General features: G+C 38.8%; 1 protein-coding gene across 5 annotated transcripts in view; it reads left to right on the forward strand.

Moving 5' to 3' along the window:
• Positions 1 to 21,833, forward strand: part of OXR1 (oxidation resistance 1) — a 543,504-nt gene that overhangs the window by 178,371 nt on the left and 343,300 nt on the right. The window contains exon 1 of one of the 5 annotated variants that reach the window (XM_044928604.2): positions 12,280 to 12,377. The exons of 1 other annotated variant lie outside the window; for it this stretch is intronic. In XM_044928604.2, the coding sequence (XP_044784539.1) occupies positions 12,352 to 12,377 (26 nt within the window). In that variant the 5' untranslated portion in view covers positions 12,280 to 12,351. Of the gene's footprint in view, positions 1 to 12,279; positions 12,378 to 21,833 lie in introns of those variants that run through there. 3 more of the 5 variants (XM_044928606.2, XM_044928607.2, XM_044928608.2) reach the window with 3 other exon arrangements.

Below are 21,833 nucleotides of genomic sequence, written 5' to 3' on the forward strand. Positions count from 1 at the left end.
TCTAGTGAAAGATTCTGCAGTCAAAGGAGCAGCAGGTGAGAATAAGGGTGAGAACAAGTTTGCTATGTGTGAAGACTGCCGAGGTCTGTGTGGCTGAGAACGTGAGGGAGAGAGGGGCAGAAGATGGAGGTGGAACAGCTAGGAACCTTGGGGTAGGAGCTAGATTTTAAGCTAGGAATTCCGAGGTATTCTAGGATGCCACTGAAAAGGTTTAGCAGGGGAGTGGCATGGCAGATTTATGTGTATGTGTGTTAGGCTAGACATATATATATAGATAGATTTGTAATTATTAATATACTTAAATTGTATTATTATAGTGCAAGAAAGGTGCCATTTTACCTCACTCCTCTTTGGGTTTTTCAGCTTGGTCTAATAAATAAACTGACAACAGATAGATTAGAGAAAAGCCTGTAAGTTTTACCTGACATTAGAGCCCTTGTGAGAAAATGGAGACCCAAAAGTGGCAAAACCTAAATGCTTTATGCCAGGTTGAACAAAGAGAGGCAATTGTGAGAAAGCACTTAAAATATACAGGGAGGCCAAGGGAAGATAAGGGTGACTTTTACAAGGTGTGTTTGTACAAAATTCACTCTGCTCTGACTCCTGATGAAGAATGTTTCTTTTCTTCCTTGGTACAGGGAGGGAATCTTTCCTACCGGAGTTTTATGTTTTTGTTATATCTTGTTTTGGGGAAGAAAGGGGAAATTGGAATATGCTTCTTGCATCACTTCAGTTCAGTCGCTCAGTTGTGTCTGACTCTTTGTGACCCCATGAACGCAGCACGCCAGGCCTCCCTGTCCATCACCAACTCCCGGAGTTTACCCAAACTCATGTCCATTGAGTCAGTAATGCCATCCAAACATCTCATCCTCTGTTGTCCCCTTCTCCTCCTGCCCTCAATTTTTCCCAGCATCAGGGTCTTTTCAAATGAGTCACTTCGCATCAGGTGACCAAAGTATTGGAGTTTCAGCTTCAACATTAGTCCTTCCAATGAACACCCAGGACTGATCTCCTTTAGGATGGACTGGTTGGATCTCCTTGCAGTCCAAGGGACTCTCAAGAGTCTTCTCCAACACCACAGTTCAAAAGCATCAATTCTTCGGTGCTCAGCTTTCTTTACAGTCCAACTCTCACATCCATACATGACCACTGGAAAAACCATAGCCTTGACTAGACGGATCTTTGTTGACAAAGTAATGTCTCTGCTTTTTAATATGCTGTCTAGGTTGTTCATACTTTTCCTTCCAAGGATTAAGTGTCTTTTAATTTCATGGCTGCAATCACCATCTGCAGTGATTTTGGAGCCCAAAAAAATAAAGTCTGCAACTGTGTCCACTGTTTCCCCATCTATTTGCCATGAAGTGATGGGACCAGATGCCATGATCTTAGTTTTCTGAATGTTGAGCTTTAAGCCAACTTTTTCACTCTCCTCGTTCACTTTCATCAAGAGGCTCTTTAGTTCCTCTTCACTTTCTGCCATAGGGTGGTGTCATCTGTATATCTAAGGTTATTGATATTTCTCCCAGCAATCTTGATTCCAGCTTGTGCTTCTTCCAGCCTAGCATTTCTCATATGTACTCTGCATATAAGTTAAATAAGCAGGGTGACAATATACAGCCTTGACGTACTCCTTTTCCTATTTGGAACTAGTCTGTTGTTCCATGTCCAGTTCTGTTGCTTCCTGACCTGCGTACAGGTTTCTCAAGAGGCAGGTCAGGTGGTCTGGTATTCCCATCTCTTTCAGAATTTTCCATAGTTTCTTGTGATTGACACAGTCAAAGGCTTTGGCATAGTCAATAAAGCAGAAATAGATATTTTTCTGGAACTCTCTTGCTTTTTTGATGATCGATCAGATGTTGGCAATTTGATCTCTGGTTCCTCTGCCTTTTCTAAAACCAGCTTGAATATCAGGAAGTTCACGGTTCACATATTGCTGAAGCCTGGCTTGGAGAATTTTGAGCATTACTTTACTAGCGTGTGAGATGAGTGCAATTGTGCTGTAGTTTGAGCATTCTTTGGAATTGCCTTTCTTTGGGATTGGAATGAAAACTGACCTTTTCTAGTCCTGTGGCCAATGCTGAGTTTTCCAAATTCGCTGACATATTGAGTGCAGCACTTTCACAGCATCATTGTTGAGAATTTGAAATAGCTCAACTGGAGTTCCATCACCTCCACTAAGCTTTGTTCATAGTGATGCTTCCTAAGGCCCACTTGACTTCACATTCCAGGATGTCTGCCTCTAGGTGAGTGATGACACCATTGTGATTATCTGGGTCATGGATATCTTTTTTGTACAATTCTTCTGTGTATTCTTGCCACCTCTTCTTAATATCTTCTGCTTCTGTTAGGTCCATACCATTTCTGTCCTTTATTGAGCCCATCTTTGCATGAAATGTTCCCTTGGTACATCTCTAATTTTCTTAAAGAGATCTCTAGTCTTTCTCATTCTATTGTTTTCCTCTATTTCTTTGCATTGATCACTGAGGAAGGCTATCTTATCTCTCCTTGCAATTCTTTGGAACTCTGCATTCAAAGGGGTATCTTTCCTTTTCTCCTTTGCTTTTTGCTTCTCTTCTTTTCCCAGCTATTCATATGGCCTCCTCAGACCACCATTTTGCTTTTTTGCATTTCTTTTTCTTGGAGATGGCCTTGCTCCCTGTCTCCTGTACAATGTCACGAACCTCCGTCCATAGTTCATCAGGCACTCTGTCTATCAGATCTAGTCCCGTAAATCTATTTCTCACTTCTACTGTATATTCATAAGGAATTTGATTTAGGTCATACCTGAATGGTCTAGTGGTTTTCCTGGCTTTCTTCAATTTAAGTCTGAATTTGCCAATAAGGAGTTCATGGTCTGAGCCACAGTCACCTCTGGTCTTGTTTTTGCTGACTGTATAGAGCTTCTCCATCTTCTCCATGTTCTCCATCTCCTTCCTGCATAGGCTCTCTCTAAAGTGCCTTTCTGTCCAAAACCATTCCCACACTCATGTGACATACCTACAGTTGGCCCAATCTGCCACCCCTCAATATGATTAATAATAATGCAATATTATATATAGCACTTAATGTATACATATATGTTTATATGCTGAGTTTCCCTGGTGGCTCAGATGTTAAAGAATCTGCCTGCAATGCAGAAGACCTGGGTTGAACCTCTGAGTCAGGAAGCTCTGGAAAAGGGAATGTCTACCCACTCTAGTATTGCTGCCTGGAGAAGTTCCATGGACAAAGGAGCCTAGTGGGCTGCAGTCCATGAGTCGCAGAGTCGGACACAATTGAGTGACTAAGCACGATATTATGTACATGCTGTATCTTTATATATGTTTATGCTATAAATTTCTATATTTTAGTAGGCTTTCTGGCTACTGCATGGAGAATGACCCCAGTTGAGAACTACTGAGAAGGGGATAGTATTGGAGATGGGGAACACCATCCATATTTAATATATATTTGGCAGTAGAGCATAAATGACTGATTGGACCTAGAAAGTTCAGGAAAAAAAGACAATGGTTCTAGTGTATGACTTCCCATTTGCCTAAAAATAATATTCTCATTGCAAATGATATTTATCTACAGTTTACTATGCAGAACCTGAAGGGCTTCTCTTGACAAGGACATCTTACTTGCTGACTTTATTGCTATTTACAGAGTCTACTTAAATGTAGAAAACTATGAAATGACTTACTAATCTGGGCTTGTCAGTTATTTAGTCAGGGCCTCTCCCTAATTACCCTCAATCATGAGGATTTGTGATACTGTGAAAGAAAAGTACCTGCTGCTGATAAATATCAGTACATCTGCTTAATCATTTATAAAGTCCTGAATTATTCATGTATGTTTGTGTGACTGCAAGCACTTTGGGGACTTGTGGGTATGACTTGATGTCCCAGATGGAAAGCTAGTACTGTGTCTATAGGTAGCATGTGGAGGACTCAGGGGTGATCATAAAGCTATGGAAAGTGGAAACATTTTGACTCCAAATAATGGAAGCTATCTCCCTGTGCTTTCACTTTGCTGCCTGGTCCCCAGGAACAATCTTTTCTTAGCCATTGAGATACATGCCCCCACCCAATCCCCTCAGATTTCCCTACACTCAGCAGCCCCAGATATGACAGCCTTTTTCCATGTGATGCATTTTCTCACCTTCAGGGCTCTGATTCCTGACTGCGCTGTAGGATGCCGTTACATGTATCTATGTGACCAGCCCATCCTGTGGACACCTAAACTTGAGCTTCAGAAGCAGTCAGATGGATGCTTTCCTTTGTTTATTCTGGATGCTACATTCATTTTCACTGTTTACGATCACATTCACTTTTTTGAAATGCACGTGACATAGTTTCTTTTTCTCTCCAAGGAAAGATTAAAAATAATCATGACTTTTCTGGATAAAAACTAAAACAGATACTATTTAGAATGCTTTTGACATAAAATATATTAGAGTTAGTAATCACTGAAAGTGTAATAACAAAACAAGTAGCCACCATTTCATGGCGGCTGGTCGTCTGCCAGGCAGTTAGCTAGGCCCTCACATATGCTATTTCTAAATGATATGGTGTTTCTCTCAAATACGTATTATTATTCCCACTTGATAAATTTGGAAACTGGAACTGAGAAGTCCTGCAGTCTTGCTGAAATTTGCCCTGCAGGTGAGCAGCATGTTCAGTTTTCAAACGTAATCTCTTTGGCTCAAGAGCTCACGTTCTCAACCACCTCACTCTCCACCCCTTTTAAAATAAAAAGAGCACCATTGACTGTTTGCATCCCACTGTATTTCAGTAACTGCATGAATATAATCTCAATTGGCTCCTCCCCAAAGGCTAATAAAATGGCTATTTTGTACCTGTTTTATGACTAAAAACTAAGAGGTTGAGAAGTGTTCCAAAACTTACTGTTTCATCATGTGCTTAACGATTTCACGAGAGAGAAAGCCTAGTTGTTGATAATTCATGTAAAGTCAAGGGGCAGGACTGGCTTCCATTATGCCAGAGCTCAAAATATGTCACCTCCCTCTCTCCATGTCTTGATTGTGCTTCCTCTCTGTCAGCTACTTGCACACACAGCCTTTCCTGTTGAGGGGGCTGACTGTCTGCCAACTGCCGAAGGCTCACATCCTGTCTGCTTACCAGTCCTTAGCAGGCCAGCCATGCCTCTTTCCCTGAACTTCCTGCACATTTCTGGAACTGAATATCATTTTCCTTGTTTGGCTGAATCTGAACCCCCAGCTCCCTCCTGGAGCAGGGAAGTGGGCTCAACACAACACAAAGCCCATGAAGAGAAGAGAAGTAGTCCACTGTACCTTCACCCCCAAAAAAGGGGAGATGACCATGGAGTGAGTAAAGCAAACAACAAAATAACATCTGTCCATCCAGAAGCAGTAAGGGGCATAGCCAGGTCTCAAATTCAGATCTATAAGGCTTCAAAGCACTTTCTCTTACCCTTTACACTGATCTTCATCTCTGGATAATTGTCTTTAAAACTCTATTGTGAGATAATTTCAAAATCTCCTGTACTTTTGTGAAAAAAAATGCCATTTTGTTAAGGAAATGACCTTTAGAAGCATCAGCCTGCTTGTGATATACCTCTTAAATCTGTCAACATACAGAGAAATACTATTTCTAGAAGCTAGAGATTCTCTAAAGTCAAGGTTTAAAAATGCAATGATTTAGTATCTAATTTCATGGCAGAATCTTGCATTAAATAAAATGTCCCTGTTTACACCTTGAAAATAAAGGATATTTGGCATAGAATGGACTTTTTCCTCACCTTTCAAGAATGAACTACTATTTTCTATCTTTCCCCCACACACAGTCTTTATCAGCATTTCAGCAATCTTTATTTCAGTGTTTTTGACCTCTCACTTTGAGGACAATACTCTCCCCTTGGGAGAAATTAAGTAGAGAAAGGTGCACAGAAATAAATAATGTAACCCAGTGGAAAGAGTACAGGATGAGGAATCAGGAAGCCAGGGTGATGATCCCAGTATGATAATACCTCTCTGTGAGTGAAGGATAGCAAATTAGTTCCTAACTTTTTAAGATGATCCTCCTACAAGCCTCTTAGATAATCTCATTATTGGCTGTATTTTCACACTGGGGACAGTAGAGCTTTTCAAATTAGCCAGTGAATCAAAATTCATTCACTCAGACAAAAATGAATTGAGAGCCTGTGGCAAAGTGCTGTGGTAGATATGGTGAAACCCAGAAGATAGTTCTTCAAGGGACTCTGTCGTCAGTCCCTAAAATGCATTGTCTAATAGGTACATGACACCGTGCTAGAAGAGGGGACTGTAAAGATATCTAGAAAAGCTCTAAGGGGCTTATAGTCCTACCTGGAGAGATACGGTCAGAGAGACAGATGTGCAAAGCAGCATATACAATGTGTCATGTGAACAGGACACGTACTTAAGGCATTTAACTTCTGATGAGCAGTTCAGACGTTAGGGACTGTCAACACATACCTTGTAAGACGGGTAAATCTAATTAATTCCATGAATATCACCATAAAGGTAAATGTAGGAGGTCAAGGGAGGTATACAAGGACCATATTGTTGAGCAATTATATCTAAATCCAGAGTGGAGTAAATAAGGAAAGAAAAGATTGGAAAAGATCTTTCACAAACAGAGAAATGACCATAACAGTCACATATTAAAATGTTGTCCATATAGGAGCCACTAGTACATATCAACATGTGTTGTAAATGAAAAATACACATTGATTCAATGTGTAAAACCAGAATGCAAAATACATCAATAATTTTTATACAGACCACCTGCCAAAATTATATGATGACATTTTGGGTACACTGGGTAAAATAAAACATTATTAAAATTAGTTATTTTGATGTGGCTTCTACAGCTTATGTTATATGGCTGTTTAACAGCACTATTTAAATTGACCAGATAGGAACTGGGATTATGAATCCCGTTTTTCACCAGTGCTCAATTCCAAGTTGTAAGGAAGCTCTAGATATCTTTATTCTAAAGCCTGGTCACTAATTTCAAAATGTTGGGGAATTGGGTGAGAAAACACATAATTATTGAGCACCTGCTCTTCTTGGGGCTGCCATATAAAGTTGGATTTTTTTTATCCTCACTTCAAAGGAAGCTCATTCAGATTAAGTAACTTGTCCTGGGTCCATAGAGCACAAACAGAATCAAACTCAGGACTTACTCCTTCCAAAATAGATGCCTGTCTATATACTACATTGTCTGAACCAGTGCTGCCTGAGTAGTAGAGTGTCAGGAAGTCAACACAGTATTTACATATTTACATCAAGGTATTTACAGGGACAAAGCATAAGGGCTTTGGAGTCACCAACCTTGGATTCTAAGCCTGGGTCTGCTGTTTTGTAGCTGGGCAAATTATTTAACTACTCTAAGATTCTGTTTTGTCATCTATAAAAAGTGGGTATGAGAGTAATGCTGTTCTAAATGTTAAATCAAATTATATTAACTAAGTATTTAGTTCCCAGAATGATAGTAGCATGTTTAAGATAAAGGGCCAGGGATAAGCATGTTGATTCAGGCCCTATTGCTTATCTGATGGGTATAGAATTAGAGCACTGCTCCGGTGCCCTTAACTTACCAGCCATGTGACCTTGGGCCAGTTACATCTCTGTGCCTCAGTCCCCACTGACATATGAATTGGGTTCAATAGGAATCCCATCCCCATTGTCACTGGGATGATTAAATGAGATAATACACAAAAGTTGCTTAGAACTCTACCTGGAGCAAAATAGTGAAACAATGATAGTTGCATTGTTACTTTTACTGTTAATACTGAGAAGACATTTGTTTTTCCAAAATGTATTTATATGTATATATTTATTTATTCTTTTAGCTTTTTGTTTTTATTCTATTTCCTGATATTTGCCTTTAAATTTAAGGGTACTAAACCACTGCCTTTCTGAATTTATTCCTTTTAGACTCTTCTTCCCAAAAAGCTAGTGCTGTACATGTGCTGGCTTTTAGTAGCCACTGCCCTCCCCGCTTCAAGCAGCTTTTTACCTGCCGCCCAAACAGTGCGGGTTTTATCATGCAAATCCCACTGGCAAAAGAAAAAAAAAATCACTTTTTTTTCCAATACTGAATCCTTAGAACCTAGCAAAATTCCACCCACAAACTAGGTATTCAATAAATTTGTCTAATCAATGAGAAATCAGGTAACTATGCCTATTAGATTAATAATAAAAATAAAGATTTAGATAGAGTTCTAATTAGGTTCTGCACGTAGACTTCTTCTATGAAGAAAGTCTTTGAAAATTTGTAAATCATTGACTGTATTCTGGATAACTGTAGTCACTGGTTAAGTGAGATTTATTGGGGCTGAGACTGGGGGCAAGAATAAAACTGCACTTACTTGACCTTTTTATTTCATTTTCAGTAAGATGGAGGAAAGATCGGCTGTCTCAGACATAGAGGGGATTCATAGTGGTGCCCCTTGTCAGTGGAACTGCACTGGTCGTTTTCAGATTGGACAACAGTTTTAGAAACTTCAGTGTGTTGTCTAGATTATTATAGGTTTATAACTCTTAGATTTATTCTTATACCCTCACTCTCCAAAAGCTGGTTGAATAGGCTCTGCTGTGAAGACAGGAGTGCATCATTACCTGGACAGCTGTTGCTCAGGGATGCCCTATGAAGCCCTGCACAGTTTGTCCTTAATACTAATGAATGTCACAATCAACACAACCCCAAATTATGGGTTTTTTTTCTTTACATGCTGAAAGCACTGCTGATTTCAATAATGAAGAATGGTATGTAGTTAAGTGTGAAAGAGACTTTTATTCTTTTCTAGGTGGGGTGATAGAATAACTTCCAACTCATTAAAATTTGATTGTTAAGTTTTGAGGCATGTATCTAAAAAATAGCAGGCCACTGATGAGTAGATTACAGATTATCCACAGTTTCTACTCTCATTTGTTTCCTTCCAAAGAGGTACAGGATTTGGTTTTTTAGTTATTACCTCTTTGGATAGAGGCAAATTGGAAAATAACATAGAATATCTGGCAGTTGGAATTTTTAAATAATAATGATATAAATAAATAATGTAATAAAATCAGAGTGTATATTTCTTCTTGGAAAAACACAGTAAAATAGACAGCAGTGCCAAATTGAAATAAAATATCAAGTACAGCATGTTAACCTAGATGATCAGGATTTTTTCAGCAACTCATATTCTCCAGTTAAATGTACAGAAATTGTTAGTACTCTCCCATTCATAACATTTCCCAGTATGACTGTCAACTATTGTTTATTTTTATAGCTGAAATTGGACTTATAAACATCTGCCAAATACAAACAAAATTTGCCAAATAAAAACAAAATTTTCAAACAAAAATTCCTTGTTTGAATTTTTTAAAAAGAAAAAAGTGTCATTTGTAACTGTAGTTCCAAAATTATCCTAGAAAATTTATATATGTATATATATATATATACACACCACCTACACATATCAAACAGACGTTAGAATTAGGATAATGCAAAATATTGAGTTGGCCCAAAAGTTCATTCAGGTCTTTCCTTAAGAGCTTACAGAAAAACTCAAACAAACTTTTGGGCCAACCCAATAAATCATAGTATTTTAAAACAAATATAAAATACTTTAGACTTGACCTTGGGCAATAGGCATTAAGAATTCAAGGAGAGTTCTTTTTCTGGTGTTTCTAAATCCTTTGTCTTAATGAGTCTACCAACAGAGCCCTTTATTTATAGGGAATTAAATGGAAACCACTAAAGCAGTCCTGATAATATCCACCCGCTTTCCTGTTATTAAAGAGACTTGCAGCGCAATGGAGTAGACAAACACTCTAATCTCACCTATTTTATTTCTAGTATAATGTCATGGGCTGGTGACAAGTGTGTAGTTACTTAAGAGGCTTATTTAGATACTAAATACCCAAGTAGGGGAACCCTGAATCATTCATTATAAGACATGCATGCTAAGTTGCTTCAGTCGTGTCTGACTCTCTGCGACCCTGTGGACTGTAGCCCGCCAGGCTCCTCTGTCCATGGGATTCTCCAGTCAAGAATACTGGAGTGGGTTGCCATGCCCTCCTCCAGGGGATCTTCCCAACCCAGGGATGGAACCCAGTTCTCTTACCGTCTCCTGCATAAGCCGGTGGGTTCTTTACCACTAGCACCACCTGGGAAGCCCATTATAAGATATAATAACAATAAAGAAGTAAAAAATACAGTGAGGCCTAACTGCTGAATTACGAGTTGGTCTAAACATGAGCATGTTCATAGGGCCCGGCAAATCCCTCAGCACAATACTGCACCTAGCAGCCTGCTACCCGTAGCTTGGGAACTGCGCATTAACGGGTCATGTTCCAAGGCAGACCACCAGATGGCACTATGTCCAGTTTATGCTAAATAACCAGCCGTATTGCCATGCCTGGGCCCTCCATGCCCTTCCCGCTTTGTGCCAAGGTGTGGGACATCCACTTTCATTTCTGTCCATGTCCATCATGTGTTGCCTTTCTTAGACTTTGCCTTTTAAGTTTACTCTGCATGTCCACTTAATCAGATCTTACCAGAGTAAAATATTAGGGACAGAAAGAAAAGATACACACTCTCTCATTAGTTCACAGCTTAGCACTATTCAGATTGCAAAGGGTGGGAAGGAATTTCTACCCGTGGCAAGTCTTATCTTACTATTTCTCTAAAAGTGCAACAAAAATCTAGCTCCTCTTGAAGAAGAGTAGCAAAAACAGATTTTATTGTCGTTGGGCCTGGTTTAGTTCTACCTTAAAAGCAAATTGGCCTTAATTTCTCCTGGAGCATGAGTGCTATGGAACAGAAGGATTGACAAGACCACAGTCTTAGCACATTTTTAAACCCTACTGTGTGCAGAGGGAAGCAGGCAGAGCCTTTTCTTTCTCGGCTATGATATGGAGGTTGACTTTGTGACAGTCTTCTTCTCTAGCCCAAGCAGGTGGATACGAGTGGAAAAAAGTGTGAGTGTGATGAGAGTGTGAGGTGTGGCTCACCTCCCCGTCACTGTTTCCCTCTAGAAATTGGCAAGGCGGACGCCTTCGTGTATCCAAATGCGGCTCCTTAACAGATTGCTTTGTCATCTGAGGAAGCTGGTATAACTCATTTCTGCTTCTCTTCACAAATCAAGGTGTGGCAATGCCCTGGGGCTTTCTTATTTCCTGGCTTCTCTGAATCCACAGGGAGCTTCTCCATTTAGAAATTGAATTTTTACAGTGATCTCTGGTAGAAGCAGTCTAAGCTTTTATCCCATCCCCAACATATCCTTAAAATGACATATGTTTGACTCTTTCTGCTCCTTCTGTTTATTAGGATGCAAGGTAATTTAAACCTAAGGACTGTGTTTACAGGTTTTTAATATCTTATCATCATCATCCCAGATTTTGAAAATAAATTAAAAGTTAAATGTTTCTTTGAAGGCATTTAAAACTTTTTGAGGGTATTAATTTGTCAGTAACTGAGGCTTATCTCTGGTAATGCTGCACACTAAGTTACAAAATCTACCTTATCTAAGTTTTTCGTTTTTAGTATTTAGGAAGAACATTCTGGTGGTATGGAGGACTTTACCTAAAGTTATGTAATAAAGTGAGGGAATGGGGATAAAGTGGTCAATAGGTCAGTGTTTGGAGTCTTAAAGGACAGAGTTCAAATCCCATGTCTGCCATTAACTAGCTATTTGCCCTTGAGCAAATTCCACAACTTTTCCAATTTCCCATTCTTTCGTCTGTTTAGTGGAAATATGAATAGTAGCTACTTCCTGGGCACCACTGTGAGAGTGAGTAATAATACTTCAGGGGCACCACTGTGTGGCAAGACAATACGCCCCACAATGCCTAGCACGTGGTGAGAACACAAGTGAATTCTAGTGAGAGCTGTGTCTGCCTCAATATTACTGCGTTTTCTGAAGATTTTAAAAGTCTGATATGGACACTGTCTCTAAAGTGCTTATCTGTTTTGTGTGCTACAAGGAAATTTCACCTGAGTACTACCTACCATTTACTAACACTTCTTACTGTGTACTTTAAATGATATGCCATAAAGAAAAATACACTTATGGAAACACATTTCTCACATACATAATGGAAGAGCAATTGGCGTTTATAACACCCGCCTTCTTTGTACTCACTGAATGGCGTGTTCTTTAGGGGATGACAGCTTGCTGTATGGAATTTAGGGTCTCCTTTTTCCTCGGATGTTTTTCTGCACGCCGGCCCCTCCCCGCGACAGCCGGGCCCCTGGTGGAGGTGTGGGCGGAGCTTGCGAGACACCAAGTACCAGGCTCACAGGTAACACAATGCCCATCAGATCCGCCTGGGCTCCCAGTCAGCTCTAAGGTTGCCTGCTCGCCTGCGCAGAAATGACGAAGGACAAAAACAGCCCAGGGTAGGTGGGATCTACCAGCTCCATCTGTTGTTACTTCCTCTGTTCTTATGAAGAAAGCGTTTCCTACTTCCATTAGCAAATAGATCTCTGATTTCTGTGCAAATGGAAAATCAAATCTTTGTGTTTATGAGACCAAACAGATGGATTTCTGTTGCCATTTGTTTCCTGGCAAAATGGGACCATGAACAAGGCAGGCAGCCAAAGGCATAGGTATTAAAGAAAGGGAAAACCCTCCGACATGCTTGGTTTTCTGTAAAAAAAAAAATTGCCTTAAATAAATGTATCCATTACTTCTGATCCCTTTCAAAGCCATGGTGCTTTGTAATTTTTTAACGGTATTTTTCTGATTTCACCCCAGCACTCCCTATCATTGACTAGCACCTCTTATGGATGGGTTAAACGACACGACTGAGCGACTGAACTGAACTGAACTGAAACGATTTTAAACGATATGGGGAGATAATCAGACATTTTGGTCTCCATTTTAGTATGTTGTATTTAGCTTGATACATTATTTAAATCATTCTAAAATAATTACTTGAGAAAATAAGTCATGAAAAAATGGTGTTTTTCTTAGAATGATAGTTTTTCAAGCACTTTGTATTTTAAACTAGCAGTGGTATTGGTCTAGCAACATAATGTATCTGTTGGATAGTTTGGTTTTCAGTTGTTTATGGGCAATGGTAGATGTCTGTGTGATTTTTTTAGAGCATCTGACATAACAAAGGTATAGAAACTCATCTTTCACCCCAAGAAATAAACTCCCTTTATTTACTAATCCCTTTTATATCTATAAGGTTATGTTTTCATTTTCTTTGTTTAAGTACAATGTGGACTACAGAATTAGTATTTTTTAACGTCATTCAAATATCAAAATTATATTACTTTACATAATTAAAGCTGTTTTTTCCTTCTGATATGGAGTTTACAGATGGGGTAGGTGGGAAAAAACATGATTTTTGAAACTTGAGTTATTTAACCAGATTACTTAATTAGCACTTTGCCACCTGGTTTGATAAAGTTGACCACAAATTTGCATCTGGGAAGCAAGAAAACCAAATTATCTGGAAACATAATTAAAAATATATAGGTGTTTGCCTGCATTATAGTAATACATTAGGGGTTGAAATTTCCTATATAAGAATTAACATGTTTCAACAGATGTCTCCCTTTTGACCAATTTGACCCTTCATTTAATAATGAGAAAAACCTGCAGTTCTTCTTGCCCTCCTTCCATCAATATTTAAATGAGGAAAACCAGAGTTCTGAGGCAAAAACACACAACTACGTAGAATATGCTTTGATCGCAAAACCAGTAGAGTTATTCAGAAACCTTAGCAAATTATTTCTTTAGAAATGGCCCCAGATGTACCACCACTTTTATTAGAAGAAGATGTTAATCATTTAATACAGACCACTCTTCTGTGTGCCTTACATATATTAATGTAATATCACAACCACTTCTGTGAAATTGGTATTGTTATTATTCCTTTTGTACTTATTAGGATACTAAATGTAAAAAAGTAAATAAATTTCTCAGCATTGTGCATTTACTAATGATGGCAATAGAGTCCATAGTAGATTGGTAATAGATTTTTAAAAAATTATTAAACAAATCCAACAAGATTAAGTTTTTAAAGTTCCACGGATACTTTCTTCATAATATTCTGATTATAAAATATGTGCTTATAGATACAAATCAAACAGCACAAAGAAAAACTTCTGCCTCATCCTCTTTCTGAACCTACTCTCCTGATAGTCGCTGCAATTTTTTTCATGCTTAAGTAACAAACGCATGTGTACTTTCCCACTTGCACACATGTTTTTAAGTGAGTGAAGTGAAGGTCACTAAGTCGTGTCCAACTCTTTGCAACCCCATGGACTATACAGTCCATGGAATTCTCCAGGCCAGAATACTGGAGTGGGTAGCCTTTCCCTTCTCCAGGGCATCTTCCTAACCCAGGAATTGAACCCAGATCTCCTGCATTGCAGGCAGATTCTTTACCAGCTGAGCCACAGGGAAGCCCAAGAATACTGGAGTAGGTAGCCTATCCCTGCTCCAAGGGATCTTCCCAACACAGGAATCAAATCGGGGTCTCCTACATTGCATGCGGATTCTTTACCAACTGAGCTATGAGGGAAGCCCTGCATGTTCAGACATAAAAGCATCCTATTTGGTATTTCACTAAATGACATGTCATGGTGGAGTAATGCTTCACACCAGTAGTTATGGCTCAGGCTTACAGAGGTGTATAATATTTCATGTGATGAATGAACCATGATTTATTCATATTATGATGGATATTCAGGTAAGTGAATGATCAATTGCCTAAGTGTTTAAAATAGACACTTGACAGAAATAATTAGATGAACCAGTTACTTTAACCAAAGCTAAGATTTGATTATGAGGATATTTTTCATAATACTGCAATTTCTTAGCGTTTACTTAATCAAACTTATGCCTGACTGTATCCCAAGTACACACTTTTTAAAATGCTCCCCATCACTTTAAAGACTATAATTGATCTCATCATCTTTGTCTCTAAATAGTATCTTAGTTTAGATTCTTTGAAGCAAACCAAAAAGACTTAGGACATGGGAAAATTGAAATGTCTATATCTATTAAATTTTTGCTGATGGGGGAAGTAAAAATGCTAAGTCATTACCGTTCTAAATTTTGGATTGAAAAGCAAAACAAAAGCAATAAAAACAGTAAAGAGGTACAGGCAGCTCTGAAATAGATACATTGTCTGGGATAGTCTCCATAAGAATATGCTTTCCATGGCTGACTGAACAGCAGTTCACTGTGTACAACCCGTTGAGTTCCATGTCTCCAGTGGCACCAATCTTATTTCCTGTAGAATGAAACAGGCATCTTTTAGCCACCTAGGTACATAGGAGAATTATCCCTTAAATGCTTTTATGTTTCTATTTTATAGAGTCCTGAAAGAGACTTTTTTTCTCTTTTGAGTTTGAAAACAAAGTAGATCTTCTACAATGCTTGATGCTTTCTTTTTGTGCCTCAGGAAAAAAATTCCTCATTTTTCTTATTTCTTAAGAACAAGCAGCTCGTCAAGTCATTTGCTTGACTTTTCCTGCTTCTGGAACTGAAGCAGGTTTGCTGATCTGGAGTGTTTTGTAAAGCAGCAAACAGTGATTTCAGTTCTATCCCCATCACAGATTGGGAAAAAAGAGAGACTATAACACATTCTTTGTGCTCCTGTGGAACCCATCAGAGGTAGAGACGTGGAGCCTGGCTTCTTAAATGCCTGAGAGAGATTTTACGTTATGTTTATTTCTCAAGGTTTAGTGCAGAAAATACATATATGCTTTGGAGGTGATGACACGAACGCAGTCATCTGAGAATGGGAGTGTTAACGCTGATAATTCTGAACGTTCTGTTCTAGACCATCTGGAATCTAGGACTCCATCTGAGTGCATGCTATTGGAAGTCTTACAAGTATATATCCTGGCTCTAATATATATATTATTCATACATATGAATTCTACCCACTTGGAGACAAAAACTTATCCAGAAAATGCATCCTGGTAGTTACTCTTTAAATATACACTATTCAGAATAAAGGATTTGTTTCTATAATTTTGACGTTTTGTGTATAGTCAGTTCCTTCAAAGCCAGTTCAGTTTCAAAGCAATTTATATGATCATTTTAAATGCAGAATGATAGAAACTTTTTCTCTTTTTGTTTGTTACATATTGATTTTGATGATGCTGGTTGGAATATTAATGATTTTAAAATAGCACAAAGGGACAGAATTTAGTATAAATTTTTAATTGTTTTCCAGAAATGCTCATCTCTATTGAGACTGGCAATAAAAAATTTAAACATTATTCATGTATCTGTAATATAATTCAACATAGATTTCTTTAGCTTTTATTTTTTGCAAGACATTCGACTTTTTGTGAGAAGAAGATTCAGAAATAAACAAAACACAGTCCTTGCTCTCCAGATTTTACTGGTTAGTGAGTGAAACTCAGAGTTAAATGTGTAAATATTAATATGATATCACATCAGGAAGGCTGCTGTGTGCTCACACATTGCAGTGTTAAAAACATGAGGCCATGAGATAATTTGGGGAAGAGAGCATACTTGACTACATGCCTGTTGTGTACTCAGTTTGGGGTCCCAGAGTCTGGCAAGTATCTCAGACATTTACTGTTTGTAACTGTGTGTAACACAGACCAGTGGTCTAGCTCCTGACTCCATCTGCATTTGGTTTCTTTCTAGTAGGGTCATATGTATAATGAAAGACACAGGAAAAAGACATGGCTTCTTCTTCAATGGTAAAAATCAATTTTAAAATGGTAGAAGATGGATGCTGCCCCCCACTAATATCCAAAGGAGAAGCATGACATTAGCTGAATTTTTTATTCTTTTGTGGCTTCTTAAATCTGTGAAATACGTGTAAGTCTGAACTCAAAGACAGCAGCATTTTAAAGTTACTCTATAACCATGACAGAAAAGCAAAATGTTGATGTTAATCATTCATTTATATGTACATATTTATATACTATGTAAATATACTCTGCTTCCCACGTGTCGCTACTGATAAAGAACCCACCTGCCAATGCAGGAGACATAAGAGACGCGGGTTTGATCCCTGGGTCGGGAAGATCCTCTGGAGGAGGGCAGGGCAACCCACTCCAGTATTCTTGCCTGGAGAGTCCCATGAATAGAGGAGCCTGGCAGTCCATGGGGTCGCAAAGAGTTGAACACAACTGAAGCAACTTAACACACACGTGCACACAGAAATATAAAAGAGAAACTTTTAATTAACAGGGAAAGGTTTCCATATTTTGTTATCTTTACAAAGAGTAATCTTTAGGCCACTCAGTATCTGTAGGCACCTTTTCTTTCTATTACATGATCCAAGTACATCGTGGAATAATTCTGAAAGCACAGTCAGTCTCTCTGCTTGATATTGGACTTGTCCTTTTAAATTGGTCAAAAATTTACTGCTCCTGGCTTTTCCATTTTTAGAAGCATTTCAAATTAATTGCATACTTTAATGGGGACATATTAGCAGTCTCTTCCCTTGCTTTTTATTGTTTATTGTGTAACATAATGAAAACCCTTTTTGGACTTGTTTTTATGTGTAATCCAATTTAGAATGATAAAATTTTTGAAAGCCTATGGAAATAACCTAAACTGAAATAAAGGTAATCCTAGAGTGGGTTTACAGTACTCCAAGGTTAAATTGAAACTCTTTAATGCTATATAAAGCTCCTTGGGTTTTATACACCCTAATCTCTCCCACCTGTCCATACATATCCATATTTTGAAAATTGCTTCAAACATGGTTTTCTCAGCTCTGTGTTTTTGCGCAGGCTTATCTCTGCTCAGAGGGCCCTTTCTTATTCCACTCTGCGACTTTGTTGTACGTCTTCAAGCATCTAGTCCTTCGTGGCTCCCCTTTGGAGGTCCTTCCCATTTCCAGGCAGTGCTGCAGTTCTGTTCAGTTTGAACTCTCCCAAACTGAATTTGCCCCTCAATCACTGCACATAATCACATCACCTTTCCATCTCTCTCTCTCCTTCACCTCGGAAGACTCAATTCTTCTTTGTATTCCCAGGGCTTAGCTGGTGCCTTGCCCTCCATGTTGGGTGATTTAAGGCTACAGTATATGTAGCATTTTGAAAGTGACAATATGCTTGATGATCAAATAGCTCTCAAATGCTAGATTTTTTTTTTCCATCCATGGGAAGGCAGTTTGAATTGTGTGCTGGTTTTCTTTAATCATGAACTATGAGAGTGCAAATCATATTGATTAAATCCTCTTCTTAATCTAGCCTTTCATTCAGGCCCTCATTATATCTTGCACAAACTATCTCAGGATCTTCTTAACTAGTCTTCCCTATCATCAGTCCCCTTCTCTGCCATGCAGCCTGTACTTCACCAAGAGAGCTAACTTCCTGAAAATATAATAATATCTGATCATTCAATTCTTAACCCTTCCTGGGCACACCATATCATAATACATAAGCCAGGCCCAGCATCTAAGACTGTAGCCTGGCAGCAGTGTGAGATCTGGGACGCATCATGTTTTGTTCCCCATTATACCCCCAACACCTGGCACAGTGATTGGCATGCCCTACAATCCATGGGCTGTTGTAGGATGTCAGTGATCACAAAACACAGTTTTATTTTATGTACCGCTAAGGGAAAAGAAATCTGCAAATTCTAGTATGGCACAATTGTTTCTTTCTTACATGCCTTTGAATTTTTATTTTCTTCTTCCTGAAAGATTTTTGAGACTTCAGATAAAATCAGATTTTTATTACCTATCACTCTGGTGCATAAAGTGAAAGTGAAAGTTGCTCAGTCGTGTCCAACTCTTTGCGGCCCCATGGACTATGTAGTCCATGGAATTCTCCAGGCCAGAATACTGGACTGGGTAGCCTTTCCCTTCTCCAGGGATCTTCCCAACCCAGGGATCAAACCCAGGTCTCCCACATTGCAGGTGGTTTCTTTACCAGCTGAGCCACAAGGGAAGCCCAAGAATACTGGAGTAGGTAGCCTATCCCTTCTCCAGAGGATCTTCCCAACCAAGGAATCGAATCAGGGTCTCCTGCATTGCAGACAGATTCTTTTCCAACTGAGCTATGAGGGAAGCTGGTAGCAAAGAATAAATCACCAAAATACATGGGCTAAGGTGATTCTTAGGTACTTAGAAGCTTCCCAGGTGGCTCAGTGGTAAAGAACCGGCCTGCCAATGCAGGAGATGCATGTTTGACCCCTGGGTTGGAAAGATCCCCTGGAGGAGGAAATGGCAACCCATTCCAGTATTCTTGCCTGGAGAATCTCATGGACAGAGAAGTCTGGGGGGCTATAGTCCAAAGAGTCCCAAAGAGTTGAGCACCACTGAGTGACTGAGCACATGCGCAAGGTGATTCTTTCAACTGTACAATGAAAGCCTGGCATTTTGGCATCTCTCTCCCTCCCCGCTCAAGAGTCATTGATATTTGTGTTCTGTTCCGGATAATGTTGTTTCTTGTTTCCTCAGGAGCATTAGTGACAAAGTATGACTTAGAAGAGTCATTTTATTCCACCCTCTTTGGAAGTTTTTATGTGCATTCATAGGTAGTGACAAGATAATAAGTGCCACCTGTCCAGCTGCATCCTGATTTCAGAGGTTAAAAGGTTAAAACTGGGGAAAAAAAAAAAAAAAAAAGGTTAAAACTGTATAATATGTCTCCCGATTGATGAACTCAGTGACTCAAGCGTGGGCTGAATGCATACTATTATTAAAATGCTCCCAACCTACCCTTTCCGAATCCTCTCCCCACCGCTCAGTCCCACACACTGTTCCTCTGAACTGTGAGACTTTGTCAATGGGAGGAGATCCTTTTGCAACTCTATGCCGTCGCATTCATTCCTACTCACTCAGCATGAAATTGACTTCTCTTTTCTCAAAGAAACACTGGTTCTTCGTGATCCAATTTAAATGCCGTCTCCAAGTCTGCCATCCTTACTACCCCAGATGGACTTTGTTTCTGCCTCTCCAGTGCCCTCTGAACTTTTGTATACACTCATTTGAAAACTTCTCACACTTTTTGTGACTATATGCTGAAGGATAAAGACCAACCATATGCTATTTTTCTTTGTCCTCTTGCTGCTGGTGCAGTTATTTTTCAGTGAAACTTGAATAAATATAGTTCAGCACATTTCATTCCCCTAGTTAATTGTAGAGTGGTATGAAGTGAGAGAACGTTGTTCCCTGGGAGGACTTGTGATACTGTTGCTCTTATATGAATGGTACCCTCAGTCCAATATCATCCAACAATGGACTTGTTATTTTTGCTTTAGATAGAATATCTAAGTTCTGCATTGGTCAAGACCTGCATTTTACAAAACAAACAAAAACTCACTAATCCAGTGTTTGTGTACATTTCATCAAAATTGTACAAGGTATTTGCTAAACATCATTTACACATTCAGGACTTTTACACTACAATTAACCAGAGATCAGAGTCTCAAAAAGGACAATTAGAAGCAATTTTAGAACCTTTAAGAGAAAATTTAAATTCTCAGTTGGAACATTGTAGATTGATTAAAGAAAAACATTAGCTGGGATCCAATGACTGGTTCTTTAAAGATGTCTCCTCATTTCATTAACAAGGGTCAAAACCAAGAATCTATGTCCAAATCCCTAATGTCAGCCATGAATCATTCTTTAAATAGATGGTAACATAACTCAAAGAGACACTGAATAAGGAACAGGTGATAGCCTTCTAGAACAGTGTTATTGAAAATATTGTCTGGTCCAGCCTGTATCAGTCACATGGGATACTGGATAGAAATGCAGTATGGGGCCTCAGCTTCTCATTCCCTGGATTCTAAGTGACTTTTTATAGGCACACAAGCTTGATAAGATGTGGTTTAGATCCTGATCCACTGAATCTGATACCACAGAAGATACAGTTAGTGTTTTCTTGATAATCCTCGACTAATTCCCAAATTCCAATAGGGATTTTTTTTTTCCTTCTGGGCTGTAAAAGTCAGAGCTCTTAGGTCCCATAATTCAAAAACTTTGAAAAGTATTTTCTAGAATATTTTTATCATTAGCCTTTCACTGTGAAATTCTATAAACATAATGTCATTTCAGGTCAGTCTATATACAGGAGAAGTTAATAGCTCTCACTGTGAATACAGATGGAAGAAAGAACTAAAAAAGATCATTTTGTATTTTATGCTTTCCAGAGGAAATGATCTATGATATAGAATTAAACAGAAAACTTTTAAAAAACAATTCTGAGTCACCGACCACACGTAGAAAGAGATCTGAGTCATCCTAGGTCACCCAGAGGATAGAGCCATAACTGGCAATGGAATATGGATATTGTCCCCCATACTTACCCCCTTCTTCCTTCCTCTGATGATTCTGAATCTAGTCATTGTGTCATGTGATCCTGCTCTTATGAAACAGCATGGCTGTTTTCTGAGCAGCTTTTCATTAAGGATTTTCTCGGATTCTAATATATTCAGCAGAAGCAGAATAAATATTACTTACTTTAAAAAAGGGCATGGGTTATTTACAAAATAAAAAGGGCACTTGAAAAAATACTCAAATAATTTAGTTTGAACACATCTAGCTCCATTGTCTGGCTTTATTCCTATTGATGGGATAATTATGTTGGAAATTATGTAATAGCATCATTGTAGCTTGAAAGAAAGAGACGATTTGAATCCGTATCTATGAGCTATTGTGAGTTTTTTCCTCCCCATCACAATTTCACCTGCATTTTTTTGTATTTACATCTATCCATCATAAACTCCATAAATAATAAATTAGCTGTTTGATTACCTCTGAAACCTACCTAATCCCTCTGCCCAGCCCCTCTTTTGGTTGGATTCCTAGCAGAGTCCCATGTCAGCCAGGAATGGCAGATAAATTGAGACTCAGGAATCAAGACCGCATACATAAATGTATACCT

Source organism: Bubalus bubalis, chromosome 15 (genome assembly GCF_019923935.1).
Source record: "Bubalus bubalis isolate 160015118507 breed Murrah chromosome 15, NDDB_SH_1, whole genome shotgun sequence".
NCBI lineage: Eukaryota > Metazoa > Chordata > Mammalia > Artiodactyla > Bovidae > Bubalus > Bubalus bubalis.